General features: G+C 38.5%; 1 protein-coding gene across 5 annotated transcripts in view; it reads right to left on the bottom strand.

Moving 5' to 3' along the window:
- The window catches only part of NRP1 (neuropilin 1), a 115,276-nt gene that overhangs the window by 51,409 nt on the left and 46,866 nt on the right, over positions 1-17,001 (bottom strand). For all 5 annotated transcript variants that reach the window (XM_061996171.1, XM_061996167.1, XM_061996168.1 and 2 more), the window contains exons 4-7: positions 16,255-16,436; positions 11,430-11,657; positions 3,627-3,782; positions 1,141-1,307 (exon numbers count right to left, since the gene is read on the bottom strand). In XM_061996171.1, the coding sequence (XP_061852155.1) occupies positions 1,141-1,307; positions 3,627-3,782; positions 11,430-11,657; positions 16,255-16,436 (733 nt within the window). The remainder of the gene's footprint in view (positions 1-1,140; positions 1,308-3,626; positions 3,783-11,429; positions 11,658-16,254; positions 16,437-17,001) is intronic.

Raw genomic sequence — 17,001 nt, 5'->3', positions numbered from 1 at the left:
TGTTTAAGGCCCCTAAGCAGGACACCTGAGAGTCCCATTGTGTGCCAAGGATCAGAAATGAAAGATTCCCTCTCTTTCTTCCCTTTATTAACTACTACTCGACATGTTTTTAAGCTTTCTTGCAGACTGCAAACCTCACAGGAAACACCAATGTGAACATTCATATAGACGCCTAATAAGGCATTGTTTTTATATGTCAGTTAGCAATTTCCTATAGAAAACAACAGAAGCAGGAGGAATGTTTCAAATACATGAACAAGTTTTCAACTTTAGTAATATTGATCTAATATGCTCAAATCTTTCTCTTAGCTTTTGCCAACAGAAATAAAATCTAGGTTACAACTAAGAAGAGTAAGTCAACCTACAGTTGAGACAAATCAGTGAGGTTTTTTCACCTTGCCTGATTGTATAGATATAGAAAGAGATGATTTCTATACAGTAATTCATTATACAGTCATTCATGCACTATTAAGCTATGGACCTGATAAGAAGTAGCAAAAAACAAGCCCAAGTAGACTGACTGAACTCAAGGAGTCTGAACTCAAGGAGTCACTCTGTGGCGACAAATGTTTGCACAGTTTCTTGTGTATTAATGGAGCAGAACAGAGGCAGTCAATTTTGTTAATGAATGTTGTGTTCAAGTATGTGGAAGAATAGTTACTAGACAGAGACTGCTGAACTCATTTCATGTGTTACATATTCTAGTAGGGACATAGGTCTTCTGAGGTGAAATGTGAGTGCACAAAAACACCATGCCATATTAATACTTAACCGTAATCAGCTAGAGACATAGCACATGCTCAGTTTACTGGGACATTCCACTTTAAGTGCATGTTAAACTAATATTGACTTTTCCACTAAACCAAAATCTCTGTTATTTGTGCCCAGAAGACTGAAAAAACAATAGACATGGGAAGCAGAAGAATTAATCTTCCTGACCTTTCCTTTTTTTTTTGATACCTTTGGGGGTCAGTCTTTTTTTGTGTGTCTAATAGGGAATGTGAGCTATTCACTTGCAATGATCCTTTGATTACACAGAAGTACTTTACTGTGTCTTTTTCTTCTTCCTTTTTCATCCTCCACATTCAATAAACCCCACAGAGTATTATTAATAATATCTTTAAAACGATATCTTTTTACCTGTATCCATTCTCTGGTAGAATCTTCCCCTGGGGTCCATCCATTCTCAGGGTAATTTAGCCGAGACCTTTCTGAAGACCAGATAGCGCTGTACTGGGAGGAGACAGTGATTTGATCAGAGTGAATTTCTCCTGACTCCATACCTAGTGGTTCCATGCACTGGAAATCTGAAGAAAAATAAATTACCATCATTATTATGGTCAGCTTTTTGATTTAGACTGAATAATGAGAACGTTTTCCTGCTTTGAATATGAATATCTAAAGAATTTATTTTTATGTGACTTTGAATTCTTTAGCAACTTTAAGTGAGGCAGTACTGGGCTTATGGTGTCATTCTTAATACTGTCATTCGAGTTGCCATGGCAATTCCTACAGTAATAATGCCATACAAATATTTTTAGCCCCGTATTGTAGCCATTTCTGTATAAGACAATAGAATTCTCTTTTCTAGGGTGGCACAGGCACGGATCCATAATATAAAACAACGTATGTTCAACTCATAATTATGCACAAAGTCAGGAAAGGCAGACCATATGACTGTATAATGACTATATAGCCATTCTCTTTGGACCCTGGAAGCTGAAAAGAAACAGATCAACAAAATTTGAATCAGAGCAGAAGATTATTGATCTAAGGGAACTGCCACCTCTTCTTCTGTACAGTGCTGTATTTTAAATGAGTCGATTATCTCCATACAATCTTTTTTGTTGACACAAAAATTACCTAGGTAATTTAGAATCAATTGACACCCTAGCCACTATATTCAGTTCAAAGGCTGATAGGGCATGGAGACTAAATTATTCTTTCACTCTTCAAAAATACAGTCTCCAGCCCTCATTAAAGCAAGAGACACCAGTGGCTTTAGATGGATCTTCACACTCAGGTGCTCATGCATCCATTTCTCTGTCTGAAGTTTAGTAACCCCATTGCAAAGGCAGGAGAAAATATGGGCCTATGCTTCTGTTCAGGGACTTCATAATATATAAATATAATTCAGTCCTTCATTAGCAGTTTAAGGTAAAATAAGTGTGTGAAGTAGAGGCCCAGACATTTGAGTATGCTTGTTTCTATTCCCCTTTCTCTGTAGCTGACCTATCTCTAACAGAGACCTGAGTGCTGACCTGAAGGTTTAAAAATCCACGAGTTGGAAAAATAAGCTTTAATAAGCAAAGTTATATTTTTTCAATGAAAATCTGAAAAAAAATCCACATTTAGATCTTTTATCTGGGATACAAACCCATCTATTCAGAAATGCTATCAGGGAGATACTCCTTACAGGAGTTGTAGTCGGAGTGCCCCCTAATCGAATAATCAGACTTGTTTCCAAACTGCATTTCCTGTGGTGTACAACTCGCCCCCATTTCTGTGCTGCTTCAACATATTAGGATCCTCGTGTGAAGTACTGAAGCTGAACTACCTTAGGGTAAGACTCAAAGTAAATTAACTTCTGCTTGGAATCAGGAGAGCCATAAGCTACTTCAAAGAATACAAGTTATGGTAAGTGGAAGTCACATTAAATTATCTAAAAAGAGGGCAAGGACATGGGGTCTCAAGTTACCTGTGCTAGTTAATGAAGGGATAGGAGCAGCACTCACATAAGGAGAAGCCAAACTATCTTGAGGTACAATCTGAGAGAGACAAAGAAGGGTGCTTCCTTCTTACCCACAGAGAGTGGGTAAGTCCTATTCCCTCTTCTTGGCTCTGCACGTACAAGAGAGCTAATAAAGAGGGAAGGGGCAGAGAAGCAGTGGGGAATAACAGGGATAATTTCAGTTTACTCATTTTTCTTTTGTTTCTTCTTTAACTAAACAGCTACATCTTAGTGAATCTGCTGAAAATTAAATCTTCGAAAGATGAGAGTGTTTGATTTAAAGTGTGTGTTTTATCTTTGAGCAAAGCAAGGAAATCTGCAAGGACGTGGTGTAACACAGCCCACTATTTTCCTGTGTCCCCTCACTTTGTTTCATTCTCTGTCCAAAGGATAAGCATGAGGCAAGTGGGAAAAAAATATGAGACAGAGAACAAAGCTTAGATAGCTTATAAAATGATTTAACAAGAGCACATATATTAAATGGGTTCTTTTTATTCAAGAAATTGATCATCAAAGCTTATTCCATGTAATAAAAGGCAGCTTTGGACAATGCATTCATTGTTCATGTTTCATTGTTTTAATGCAAGTGTTGAATTGCTCTGCATTCCTCTATTTCCTTGGTCAGCACAGTTTTTCACAATAATTATCCTGACTTCCTGGCAATACTGCAGAATAAAACTATAAGAAGAATTCTGCTTCTTGCACTGCTTTTCAAAGGGCAGCTGTTCCTTTTTTTTGAAAAAAAGAAAGAAAGAAAAAAGCAAACCAGAACCAATCCTTTCCTACCCTTTTATTTATTTGAGGTTTCTTTAAAGTTTCATGCAACACCTGGTGTGCAAGAAGACATAAGAGAGAAGCTTTTCCAAGAAGCTCTGCAGGATAGATAAACACTGACCTTCTGATACACTGCTCTGCGACACGCTGTAGTTTGCTGAGAATCCCTCTTTTGCTATTGCACTGTCAGTGTAAAATACCATAGAAAGAATCCCTGTTGAAGACCGGACACGTCCTGGGTTGTTCTGTCCACAGTAACGCCCTATGTGTGGGCCAACTGCAAAGAGAAGGCATATAATAGTAAACTACTAGTTCAGCTACAACAATAGATGCCACAATAGCCTCTTAAAGGGAGTCCCTCAGCAGGAAATAGTGAATCTCCACAACAGTTCAAAATCGCAATCTCATCAATAACTTAGCAGTGAACAATAAATTGCTTATCCTACCCTAGTAATCTTACTTCTAAAATGTTCCAGATGGCACTTCATAAACCTCTGAAAATATATAGCACCAAGATTTCAAAAAGCATCCTTTACAGTGTGCAAAGAGGGCAATGATGCACAAAATTACATCTACAGAACACCAAAAGTACTTTCCAAAGTGTGACTGAAGCACCTATTTATGACAAGGACGTCTGAATGGCCTGATTTGCCCATCCACTCTACAGGATGCTCTGGGAACATAAGTTCAAACAATATCTTCAAGGTTTTATGATCAACACTGCAGATAAAATCTTAGTTTTACAGTGAACTTGGAAAAACATTTTTTGCATTCATATTGAGGCTATGACCAATGACTCTTTATTCCCTCTTATTTAACCTTTCAGAACACCCTCATAGATCTTTTGCCCATATGCTCAATATTAAAGAATACTGTAAAAGAATTCAAGAGGAAAACCTTGATCCTTTCAAAAGAGCAAGGATTTCTTAAGTATATCTCCATGTCACAGAACACACAGATACAAACATACATGATCTCTCTCAGTGTTAATAATGTAGAAACCAGTTTCTGATATTTTTCTGGATTTCCTGCTCAGTGAGATCATCTTTTTCCTTAATTAAGCTACTCAATTCACAATCAACATATGTGGCCTTCTAGCACTTGAGCATTCCCTACAGACAGGTCCCTAGGCTGTTGAATAGTGGTACATCTGTGCTTACAAACAATAAAAAAAGATAATGCTAAAACCCATCAATGGAGTCAATCATGAAAAATAATCACAAGACATCACTCTAATGCTTACACCACTGTCTTTCCAGGCTTAAATTAGCACCTTGTCATTTCTCTAGGAAGTCCATTTCAATTTCAGTTTAAAATATAAAATGTTTATATATCCCAATTATTCACAGTTCAAAGAAAATCCTCAGCTAACATAATTTTGTAGTCATTTATTGGCATTTTCCAACAAGTAAAACAGTTCCAGCTTGGAATAACTTTATTATGTAAGCTACACATTTCTGTAAGGCCCTATCATTGCCAGAAAGAGGGAGCTCAGATGTTACAGCTCTTGCTGCCAGCATGTGCTTTTTCTATCCATATTCTGGCCATAGTTAGTCTTCAGTTGCCTTGGCAATCCCATGGCATTTAAAACACCTGCCAGTTCAACCCTTTTCCACCAGGGTTGTTCAAGGCAGTATTGACAGACTGAAACACCCTACAAGTTGAATACAAGGATACGAGTTGAGTTCTTCCCTGTCTTAGAAATCATTAAAGCTTTACAATTTCACTATTTGGAGTAGGAAAATGGTTTTAGACCACTACAGTTTGCAGCTTTTTTAAAACCCAAAAAATAATGCCCCCACTCCAACTGCTGCAGGGTGTTTGCTCGTGGGGTTTTTTTTTTTGGTTGGTTGGGTTTTTTTTTTTCATTTTCTGTGTGCAAACAGCTCTGATCCTTCTCTTTCCCATGCTGGCTTTCAACATTATAGCTGCTGATGTTGAACTGCAAGAAAATAAAGAGGATAAGGCCACCATCTTATAGCACTCTGAGCCTCCCTCCTCCCATTTCCTGCGGAGAAGCCTCTTTGAAATGACAAACAGAAGAGAACTTTGTTTAAAGCAGACAGGCTTTAAGATTCCTCATGACTCACTGGTTTATAATTTTTAAGACATATTTAGTGATTCTGTGTTTCAGTCTTCTACAAATTGGCCCTGCTATTACAGTACTGTTCCCTTTGCTAGCTATGTAGATATAAGAGCCAAAACCTTGTGCAATGTGACACAGAGAGATATTGAATTCTTTTTGCACAACATGTAAACCTTAGCCTACTGAGCTAATACAGTATTGATCTGAGCAAAACAGGATGAAATAGAGGTTCTTATTCTTATGTTTTAACACAAAGTTCTCCTTTTTTCCATTCAAGTCTTGAAAACTTTTGAACAACAATAAATTATTGAATGTTTCGGGTGTCACCATATAAAATAAATGCGGTGTGGGAAACACCATCTGATCAATCATTTAGTGGATGACACTACTGTCTGCTTAGGCTGACTATGCTACTGCTTTTTTCTACCATCTTCATGACCCTTGGGCTTTCATAGTAGATTGTATATAGATCGAAATGGGAATTTTAGGGTAGCAGGTGATGAAAAGTCGTTAGGCCTGGAAAGCTCTGTGCAATCTCTACCTTTAGACCATTGTGTTGCTTTGTCAGCATCCCCTAGGAAGGACTACTCCAGATATGAAATGTCCTCACTCAAGGACACTTCTATATTACCTGCAGAACAAAGGCATTTTTGGTGAGCTAGCTACTTGATTTGGCTGCCCATGCTGAAGCTATTTCTGAGACCTTGGCTCCTCTTTCTACTGGCATGGTATGATATAGTGGAAAACTAAGTAACTTTTGGGTTAAAAGTTGGAGGGGTAACCAAGAAATCTGGTAGGTGTTGGAAGAGACCTCTAGAGACCATCTAGTCCAATCCCTCTGCTAAATTTTAAAACTGGCCTTTAAAAGTATGCTGGTGTGCTGTGGACAGTATTTTCATAGCAGTATGACTGTTATTGACAAAGCATTTATACACAATTTAGGATGCTGAAGAGAAAAGAACTGAAAAGTGAATCCCATCCTCACAGTCCAGTAGTCACCTACACAGAGCTTATGTATACTCCTATATCTTATTATCTTCTCACAGGAGTGTAGAAAGCATCCACAACAGAGGAGAAACACATTTAGATTAGTAGCAACCTTCATTTGCACTGATGTTAACAACGGGACAAGGCATTCCGTTTTGCCCTGTAATTCAGTTGAAGCTCTTCTGGTATCAACTGAAGCAGCAATGCTTAGCCTGTGGTTCTCAAACCATATGTAAACTTCTCTAAATTACTTTTTAGCCTCTAGTAGACAGTCTATAGAGCTTCAAAGAGAGCTGCATGATGAATATATGCAATTCATCACTTAAGGGAGTTTTCATTTTTCTTCAAAGTCATCAATGGACTGTGCTCAGCCAAGGCTGACTGAGGTGTATCAGTGCCTCGGGCAAAGATATTTTTGGTGTCTATTATATTCATGCAAAATCACACATTTCTATTCTGTGATCTACTTATTATCCTGCTCTAACTCCAACTGCTATGTCCTTCAAACCACAGTCTCTTTTCTGCACAATATTTGCAATAAGCACCTGTAGCTCCCAAATATTCTCCAACGGGGCTTATTTTGCTTATTGTTTTGTTTTAAAGAAGAAACCAAAAGGTATCCTTGGCATGCAGTTATGCAGAAACAAAATTCCACCTTTGAGGCATTCCTGAATGCCTACTATTCCTCTTCTAAACCACCAAAACACTTAAACCACTGTTTAACTTCAGACTCCTAAGTGTCCTTGGTGAATTCTTTTTCAAAGTCAATCTAACTGCTCACATGCTTCAAAGAGAAGCACATACTTTGCAGAAACAAGACATGAGTCTTGTTTCAGCACTTGCCAGATTCAATTCACTAAAAGGGCAACCAGGTAGGCTGAGAACTTGATGATTGTGACAGAGCATTTCAGGATTAACGTCTTTGTGAATGACTGATAGAGCTGTCGGCAAGTTGTCTAACAGAAAACTATTTTCCATCAGAAAAATGGCAGTTATGTAGAAACAAACTGTAAATGGAAGCATACCAACTTTGTCATATCTTTTTAAACATCACTGTGAAAATTTGTTCAAGAGAACACTTCTCTTTTTGATTACTCATTTTTTGGGGGAGGAAGAAAAAAAGCAAACGTAACTGTAAAAAACTGCAAATTCGTTTAACACTGATCTCTAGTGACTGTAGCTGATCAAATTCTACAGTGATGACATTTTCCACTTACCTTGGGTTTCATCTGTCCTAACTTAAGTGCTTAAACTTTATGTCTGAGTTAGTGATCCATAGTTCCCAGTACAGTCAATAAGACCCTCCAGAGGTTCCTTAACTGCACCTTAAAGTAGATATCTGACACAGATCAGAGTGGGGTGCTGTTCTCTGACTGACAGGGCCTAGCTCAAATATTGATGCCTGATTTCCAGAGTTGGGTAAGAGCAGCATATCCAGGGGGCTTTCTATTTAATGTTTGTATCAGTGTATTGCAATGACAACTTTAACCTGTAACATAACTGGGCATGTGAGCAGCAGTGCAGTATAATAAAGCAAAATAACTTCCTTTTTTATATCTATCTATCTATCTCTATCTCTATCTCTATCTCTATCTCTATCTCTATCTCTATCATCTCTATCTCTATCTCTATCTCTATCGAGATCTAGATCTAATCTATCTATATAATCTTATATCTATATCTGTATCTATACCTATATCTATATCACTATTCTCCTATTGACCAGAATACCAGGCCGGTGACCACCCACTCTCCAGACCTGCAGCCAGTGGCCAGGGACTGTTTTCTGGAACCAGACTAAGAGTAACACAGTTCACTCCCACAGGGCTCTTCCCTCTGCAGCAGAATGGCCATGTCCAACACGCCTATTGGGAGTGATCCCTGGCTTTTGCTGTCCTACAAAATGTGCTTGGGAAAGTGCAAACTGACATGGGCTGAAATTGTGCAAGGGAGTATGCCAGCCATTAAGAAGTGCACACAATCATGCCTTGGCCCTGGTTTAGTTAACAGTGTAGATGTAGCTTCAGAATACTTTTTCATGGACTAAAGGGAAGCAAACAAATGGCTGAAAGAGTCACCCTAGGTGCACCTCCACCATACTGTCTAATCTTATTGATTTCATTAATGTTTACGATCTCAATATTTAGATCTCATTAATGTTTAGAAATATGTAAAGGGTGGGTGTCAGGAGGACGGGGCTTGTCTCTTCTCAGTGATGTCCAGTGATAGGACAAAGGGTAATGAGTATAAGCTGGAACGTGAGAAATTCCAAAGAAATATAAGGAAAAATTTCTTCACACTGAGGGTGAGGGAGCACTGGAACAGGCTGCCCAGAGGGGTTATTGAGTCTCCCTCTCTGGGGACATTCAAAACCCACCTGGGTAAGTTCCTTTGTGACCTACTCTAGGATGTCCTGCTCTAGCAGGGGGGTTGGACTACATGATCTTTCGAGGTCTCTTCCAACCCTTAAGATTCTGTGATTCTGTAATATTTTACTTCCATATGGATGCCAAGTAGACCTATTTTGCCTTCCTTTTCATCCATTTATTTATTTATTTGTTTGTTTGTTTATTTTCTGTACAAGAGTATCTGGGTACTCTATTTTTGATATCTAGAACCTTTTAATTTCTATCTTTAGTTTATGGCCAGGTCATACCAGTGGTTTCCTGTATCAGCTTTGCTCTTCGTTGAAATAGTCCTTCTCCCTCCCAGGGATTCATCCTGTGATGCATTTACTGAGAAGCAATCACATCCTCTCTGTCTTTGTAGTGTTAAGTTAAACAAGAGAGACTGACTGCTGGCTAAATATTGTCCTACATGCATCAAACATTTCCCTACCACTGCTGCAACCTCCAACAGTTTGTATCTAAGGAGACATTTCTTTCTAGTATACAAATCCAGCTGAATTTACAAACATGCAAACACCCTTATTGGATGTCGGGAGCATTTTGGCTTTAAACGGTTTGAGAGGGAATTGGAAGGCTGAAAATGCCTGTTGTTAATTGCTCTTCAGAGTGGCTCAGTCACTTTCTTGAACCGGGAAATTACTACTTAGAAACCCTCTGACACTAACAATAGTACACTTCTTTTTTTTCATAATATTATACATAAATTGATTGATTGGATCATCTTTTCACATGTCAGTTTAAATGCAAGTTCTACAGGAATTCAGCATGGACAGTTTTGGCCTATATACAAATAAACCTATTATTAAATGTTCCAGACTTCATTATTGTGGTGTTACAATACTGTTTTCCTAACTGAGGCATTAAATACTAAACAGTCTTTCAGCTACTGTTATGGCTTGCTCTTCATTGTTTGTTAGAGTGGATAGAAAAGAGCCATGATAAACCCATTAAGCATAAAACAAAAAGGAAACCGAAGTATATGTTAAAAAGCACATACCTATTTACTGCAGCATCAATAAAAGCTTTAATTAAAATTATATTGGGGATTTATCTAGGAAAATAGGCAAGTTTAAATGCATTATTAAACTAAGTTTGTTAAGTTATACATTGACATTTAAATGAAATATTAATGTAGGACTAGCAGTTTGTAGCAACTGCCACTGCTGTTCACAAAAGCAAAGAAAATAGTTATTAATATGGGTTATCACACCAGTGGAAAACTGAAATAGCAGTAATTAGTGCCCAGCATAAACAACATAAATCTTCAATTGCTGAATTTTTCTACAAAATTAAGAAGAAAAACAGACAGCTTCAAGATGCTTCTCTTTATTAGCTTATGCCATACGTAGAAACAATGAAACAGGCATCATGAACCATCAGTTTTACATAGCTTTTTGAGCACCCTAAAGGTTAAGCATTCAGCTTGAAAAGTCTCTTTTAGACTGGAGCAGCAGTTTATTGAGCTGAGGTCCTTGGAGACTTGGTACAGGGCTGTCTTACCTAGAGAGGACTTGGATCTTGTGGATCCATTGCTGTATAAGAAAATTAAAGTGATCATGCAGCCATTTTGATAACCAGTCTCAGTGTAAAACAGGAGTATGAGACTGGCTGGAGCATAAAATGAGGGTTCACGGGCTCTATAGGTTTAGCTACTATCTAGCTATGCACTTAGTGAATTTGCACAAGGTCAAGTGTGGTCAACAACTAAGTGGAAAATTACTGAGATGGCAGAGAAGTGTTCCACAAGGGTACTCAACACATTCACCCTGACACACGTGTCCAACTAATCAGAGTTTATAAATTAACAAATTAGGATAAAACCTTTGGATTTGCTTATAGTGCTGGAAGACACAGCACTATAAGGGAGGAATCCTGCAGTGCTCAGTCACCAAAGCCACCCAAATGTATAACTCAGTGACAGTTTATTGACCTGGGTAATCATTTATTCACTAGGATTTTAATTGTATGGACATCACGTCTTCTCTGGAAAAGAAATTCTCTGGTTTGAATGCTGGTCTCTAACCTGGTTCTCCCACATGCCAAAGGTTTATTATGTGAAGTTCAGTTTGTGTAAGTTGTTCGAAATTTCTGGACAATACTCATATGTTAGCTGTGAAAGCTTGGGGATTGTTACAATGGTTCATATTTGATTTATTTTACCATAGGAGGTCCATCACATATTCTCTCTAAAAACACAGGTTTGCCCCAAGCCAACCGTTCAAAATGAAACATATTTCATCAAAAAAAATCAAATCACATTCACTGCGACACTCTTTACCGAATGAATTTACAGAACATTTTCCCCATTTCTCTCTAATTCAACTCATTTCACTTAAATCAAGTAAGGACTTCTCTAATATGACATTAAAAAAAATGAGAGTAAGCGTTCTGCAGCCCACAGTGGAGTAATGGTTATGCATACCACAGCCCATTTTTCTCTTACCATCAGGGAATCCATCCCAGATTTCCAATCGGTCATAGCGACAGAATGCTCCCCCTGGAGTATTTGAATCAGGTTCTAGCTCAAAGCTTTCAAATTCCAGTATAATCTCTGACATCTTTGGTGCAAAGATAATATAAGTGCATTCAAGGCTATTGGGATATTTTTCAGGGAATCCAGGGGACTTTATCACTCCACTCGATGAAGTAAAGTTTCTGGAACATTCAGGTCCTGTAAGAGAAAGAGAAAAATCACCTGGGTTAACACTATGCTACCAAGCAAAGCAGTTAGCTGGAAAACAAATTAGATTGTATTGTCTCTCCAGCAGCAAAGGTGGCTTTTCAATGAAACACCTCATTTAAATTGTTGCATTAATCATTCAGTCAGCTTGTTTCTGTTATCGATAGTCAGGTTTTAAAGCGCAGTTCGCATATACTGTCTGATCTCCAATTTTCAGTTTGTATGGAACAATATGAAAACTTGTACCAGCTCTAGAAAAAATTATGACAAATACAAAGTCATGTGGGAACAATGAAAGTGTAAGCTGCAGAAATCTCGGCAGAGCCCTAGAGAAATAATTATAGCCCCTTCAAGCTCAAATCTTTAAATCTTACGGCTGACAGGCTTTTATTGGGGAAATAGAATTTTTTACAAAAGCGGGTGAGTGAATTCAGTAGAGGGAGTCGTGGTTTCAGATTCCTGGAGCACTGACTCAGTAACTCTGCCAGATGTGACCTATGCCTCCTTGACAAACTAAATGTGAAAGGTAATTCGTACATGTACCAAGGGTGAGTGACTCATTCTGAGTGGTGTTGACACAGGTGCACCAGTAAAATGTTGCTGTTAGTGCAGGCATGATAAACTGTGTGATTGCAGGCAGTGTTGTTAGAAGTCACCTAATGTCAATGTTGACACACCAGCTTTCCCTGATGTCCCCACCATGGCATAATGGGATGTTCCAAATAGCGCATTTGGTGATGCAAGGAAGTGGCAGTAAAGATGCAAGGGTATAAAAGGCCAGATCACTAGATTTGCCTTTGTGAGTACAGGGGCCAAAACCTGAGTCCCTCTCTTGTTGACAGATTACATTTCTCCTTTATTTAGGTCCCTCAGGAATCCTCTCTATGGATCCCACATCTGCAGGTGTGCTCAGAAGTCAACTGCAGGCACTGCCCACACATCCTCCCACAAGGTTAGCATAGGTAACCTTCTCTGACTTTTGACGCTCCAAATTTAGTGGAAAGTGATTTATAGGATCTGGGACATTGGTGGATAACAGCTGACCTGGGCAGTTTGAGCAGGATAAGCCAGATCAAGGTCTTCAGACATGGGGTAGGGGAAACACACGGACAACACAGTTTGGTGGCAGCAGGCAAGTCTGTGCTGAAGGATGAGTGTGTGCAAGGTGTCAGTTTGGATGCCCAGCATCCTTAGAGACAGTAGTCAGGAACCTTAGAGGATTTCCAATGCTTAACACAGATCATTGAAAGAAAACAGTCTGGCTTGTTGCATATATGAATACTCCTATTTCACCATAGAAAATGTTTTCCTTGTGAATGTGCCAAATATATTACCCCCCACAGATTTGGCCATCTCCCAGCTCAATTCAGCATGCAAGAGAGAGGTCTGAATGAATTTAGTCAGTTCAGGTATTTTTGTCCTTCATCAGACACTGGTAGGAAGTGCTTGAGCTATCACATCAATATTCAGAACATTTCCTGGCATATTTTGGAAGATGTAGATACTAATGGTCACGTAATCTGACCCATTCCAATTTGGGAAATTGCATTTTGCCCATAATTAAATCATCTCCTTACACATTAGTTAGATATTTCTCTTCTTTCCTTGTCATTCCCTCGTCTCCTTGTCATGTATGGGAGGGTTATATTCTGGTTGTTGCTCCTCACTCCCACCAGTAGCTGCTGATCCAGGATAAAATAGCATTGCTATGCCATTCATAGCACAAAGTGCTCTGTGCTCCTCTTGGAATCCAATAAAGATGCAATATAAAATGTAAGCCAGGATCATTATTGCTTTATTAAATACAGCCAGATCCTGGCTCTGTGAGTGCATGATTGTCAGGCTACTTACACTCACACATAGCATCTCAATACCAGCTTGCTTCATTTTAAACATGTTCAAGTCAATCTGGTGCAAGACACAAAACCTGTTTTCAGAAGAGCTGCCTCACTAAAATGCCCTGCACAGATTTTGACCCTATATCAACACTGCAAAGAAGCTCCAGGAATTAAACCAGTACTGAGGCTATGGGGCAATCTTCATGGAAAACTGGCAGAATAGATACTCCTGAGGTGGAGAAACATGTACATGTGTATGAAGGAAAGGAAGAGATATGAGCTAAAAGAAAGAGAGGACGCAATGAAGAGAACAAAGAAAGAGTAATACATGACATTGAGGATAATTTCATTTGCTCACTGTAGCTGTCACTGACACAGAAAAGAATTTGCTTTCTTGGACGACAATGTCTTTTCTTTCAGTTTACACCATTAATGTAGTAGACAAAAGTTAGGAATGTTGAATCTGAATTGTGTAGATCTTCTTCTACTGAATAGGCCATTCATCCATCCTAAGATAGGCGGGTTGCTGAAGACAAATGGATGAACATTTCAGATGGACTAAATGTTGGGCAATATGTGTTTCACGTTTTAGTCTGGAATTCAACTTCTTCAGTGTTTTTCTGGCTAAGGAACTGGATCAGAAGTAAAGGCAGGTCCTACTCTCAAAGCCCATACTTCATTAATCACAGTCATTAATTGTGCTGATGTCTCCTTACCATTCTATGGCATGCGGCATTTTAAGCATCAGGTTTAGAATTCAGCTTAGGACACAGGTAGCATAGTGCAGGTTTTTTTCTAAAAAACTAAGAATGCTCTTGCAGGAATAATGGACAAAAATATATCGTGTGCTGGAATGCAGCTCAGCACCACAGGACCGCGGGCTTGCGTTCATTTTAATACTTCTCATACTTGGGAAATGATAAGCTAAATTGGGAATATGCTAAAATGAAGCGCATTAGTCTGATGTGAGCAACTGAGTTTCACCTGTGTAACAAGGTGAACTGGCCAGTTTTGTTTGGTATAGATATTAAAATGTAAATTTGGAAGAGCATATATGCATTAACTCAAAATTTCAAAAGACCTGTGTTCCCACAGCAACTATAACTTGTATCCTTTGTGTACAGACAGCATTTTCTAACAATGTACTTGGTGATAACTTTCCTGCCTTAATATATAGCTTATGTGGAATGAACTAGATTTAAAGTTGCTCTGGAAGCCATAATTTTGAATTTCTTGACTTCTGTGTGTGTGAAATCACATTCATAATGCCATCTTAGCATGGTTCATGTATATCATGGAGAGATGTAAATGACCACATATGGAAACAAACACAATGTTCCCGTCAGAGCTCTGAGTTGCCACTACATTATTAGGAAATAAATAAAAGCTTTTTTCTTGAAAACACTCAGTTGCTAAAATAGATTGTTTCACAGGTAATATTTTTACTTCTTCTTGTATTTCAGCCTTGTTCTTTATGAAAGGTGGTACTCTTGCATTGAGAAACTTCAGGACACAGTTTCGAGAGTTTAGCCTCCCTGAAGACACCAAAATAAATAGAGATATTTTTTCAGGAAAGCTTAGTGTCATTTGGATGCTGAGCTCTTTCAAAAAATGTGACCCTGAAGGTCACCAAAAGAATTTCTGGGAGCTAAGAGTGGATTTACAGACAAGGAAGATGGTGAACAAGAGGTCTGTGGCCCCAATTAGCACTGTGCAGAGCAGCAATAGCATGCAAAGAAGAGAGACTTCACTACTGTGCTTCTCCTCAATTAACAGTACAGCTGCCACCAAGGGTGTGTGCTGAACGCAGCTGAAAATCTGGCTCTGGTGTAGGTGCATTAAAGGGACTGGAACTGGTTCTGAAAACGGAGCACAGTCTGGGAGTGGTGTGCATTGGAAATTCAGAGCTTTGAGCTGATTTTGTGAATATGACCCTAAATATTGATGCTGAAATCAATACATTTTTTCTTTATAAAGTTAAGCTTATTGTCTTTTTGTATATTATGAATTTTGAATCCTGTCTTATGGAGGTTGGGAACATACGAATTATTTATCTCCATCCAGCTGTAGGGGAGATGTGTGTCAAAGCCCAAATGATCTTGCTGCCCTTCTGGCTATTGACTCAGAAACAGAATTATCAAAGAGAGACCATCTATGGGTCTGGTTAATTCTGGATTGTTTGTTTCTCTGGACCTTCTCTGTGCCCCATAAAGCTATCAGCTCATCAGCAGAGATAGCAAAAGCATCCAGCAGGACATGCCTGTGAACAGTGTGAGCTTCTCCTCTCCTTTGCCTCCCAAACACGATTTGTGAAAACAACATCATCTGCTGCCCATGTGTACTCTGGTCATTTCTGAGCCCACAGCCTTCTCCTGGGAATGCAGAGCAGAATGCTAACCAAAATAAGTCAGGGACACAGAAGGTTACAGTGCTCTTAAGGCAGCAATATTGTAAATCATACAGTAATTGTTATCTCAAAGAAAGAAAAAAGCTAATGGTTGAAACAAACAGCTGATGAAGACGATCATATTACATGTAGAAGAGTCAATCCTCGGATGCAGCTGCCCCATTGGATTCATAACGATCTACACCGACTGAATACATGTCCCACCTTGGATTGACAAGGGTAATACAATTTTCTCTTTCAAGTATTTTCATGCATTCCCCCCATTCCAAAGAATTACGGTGAACTTTTTGATTCAAGCAAAAATCATAGGTTGTGATCTATATAACAATGAATTGTTTCTCACCTCGTTTGAAAACTTCGTAACGGATAGAAAATCCTGCTCCATGTGTCTCATAGTCAGAAACAAATTTAATAAAAAGGTATGGTCCTGATGACACTAAAGGAGGGGGAGCAATTTTTCCACAGTACTTTCCCCATAAGCGTCCTTCAGCATTATCTCCATCAATCACTTCAACGTAATCATACCTGGTAGACAAATGGAAGGAAGAAAGTTTTAACTTCCAGGAAAGAAGGAGACCTAATTAATTTAGAAACCATAACACAACATAGATAATCAAGAAAAATGGTAGCTTGCTTGGAAAATGCATTATGCTGAAAGATGTAAGCAAAATGAAATAATTAAAATGGACTACATTATGTCTGTAGACATCATCTGGCAACATGGAACTATTAGGAAGAATGGTGTCCATTATGCTTGCAGACAATGTCAGCTAAAGTAACCAATTAACAAAAAAAAAGGAAATCTCATGAGCACAATTCTGTATTATTAAATTGTGTTCCTTTGTCTGTGTAGTGTTGTTATCAATACATAATGCATAGCATTCTTTCCAAACTGTGAAGTTCTGTTACGAATTCAAAAATGTCTTTTTGGCTGGAGCTCTTTATGAACAATACTTTGATTTCCATATGCTGTCCTCCAAACATATGTCCACAGAATAATAAATAAATCCCTAAACATTTGAATTTGTTCAAAACTCCAACATATTTAAGATCAGCGGTAGAAAAAATCTCTTATTTTGCTTTTTAGCTG

This window comes from Colius striatus, chromosome 5, assembly GCF_028858725.1.
Source record: "Colius striatus isolate bColStr4 chromosome 5, bColStr4.1.hap1, whole genome shotgun sequence".
Lineage (NCBI taxonomy): Eukaryota > Metazoa > Chordata > Aves > Coliiformes > Coliidae > Colius > Colius striatus.
This window is presented reverse-complemented; position numbering and strand designations above follow the sequence as displayed.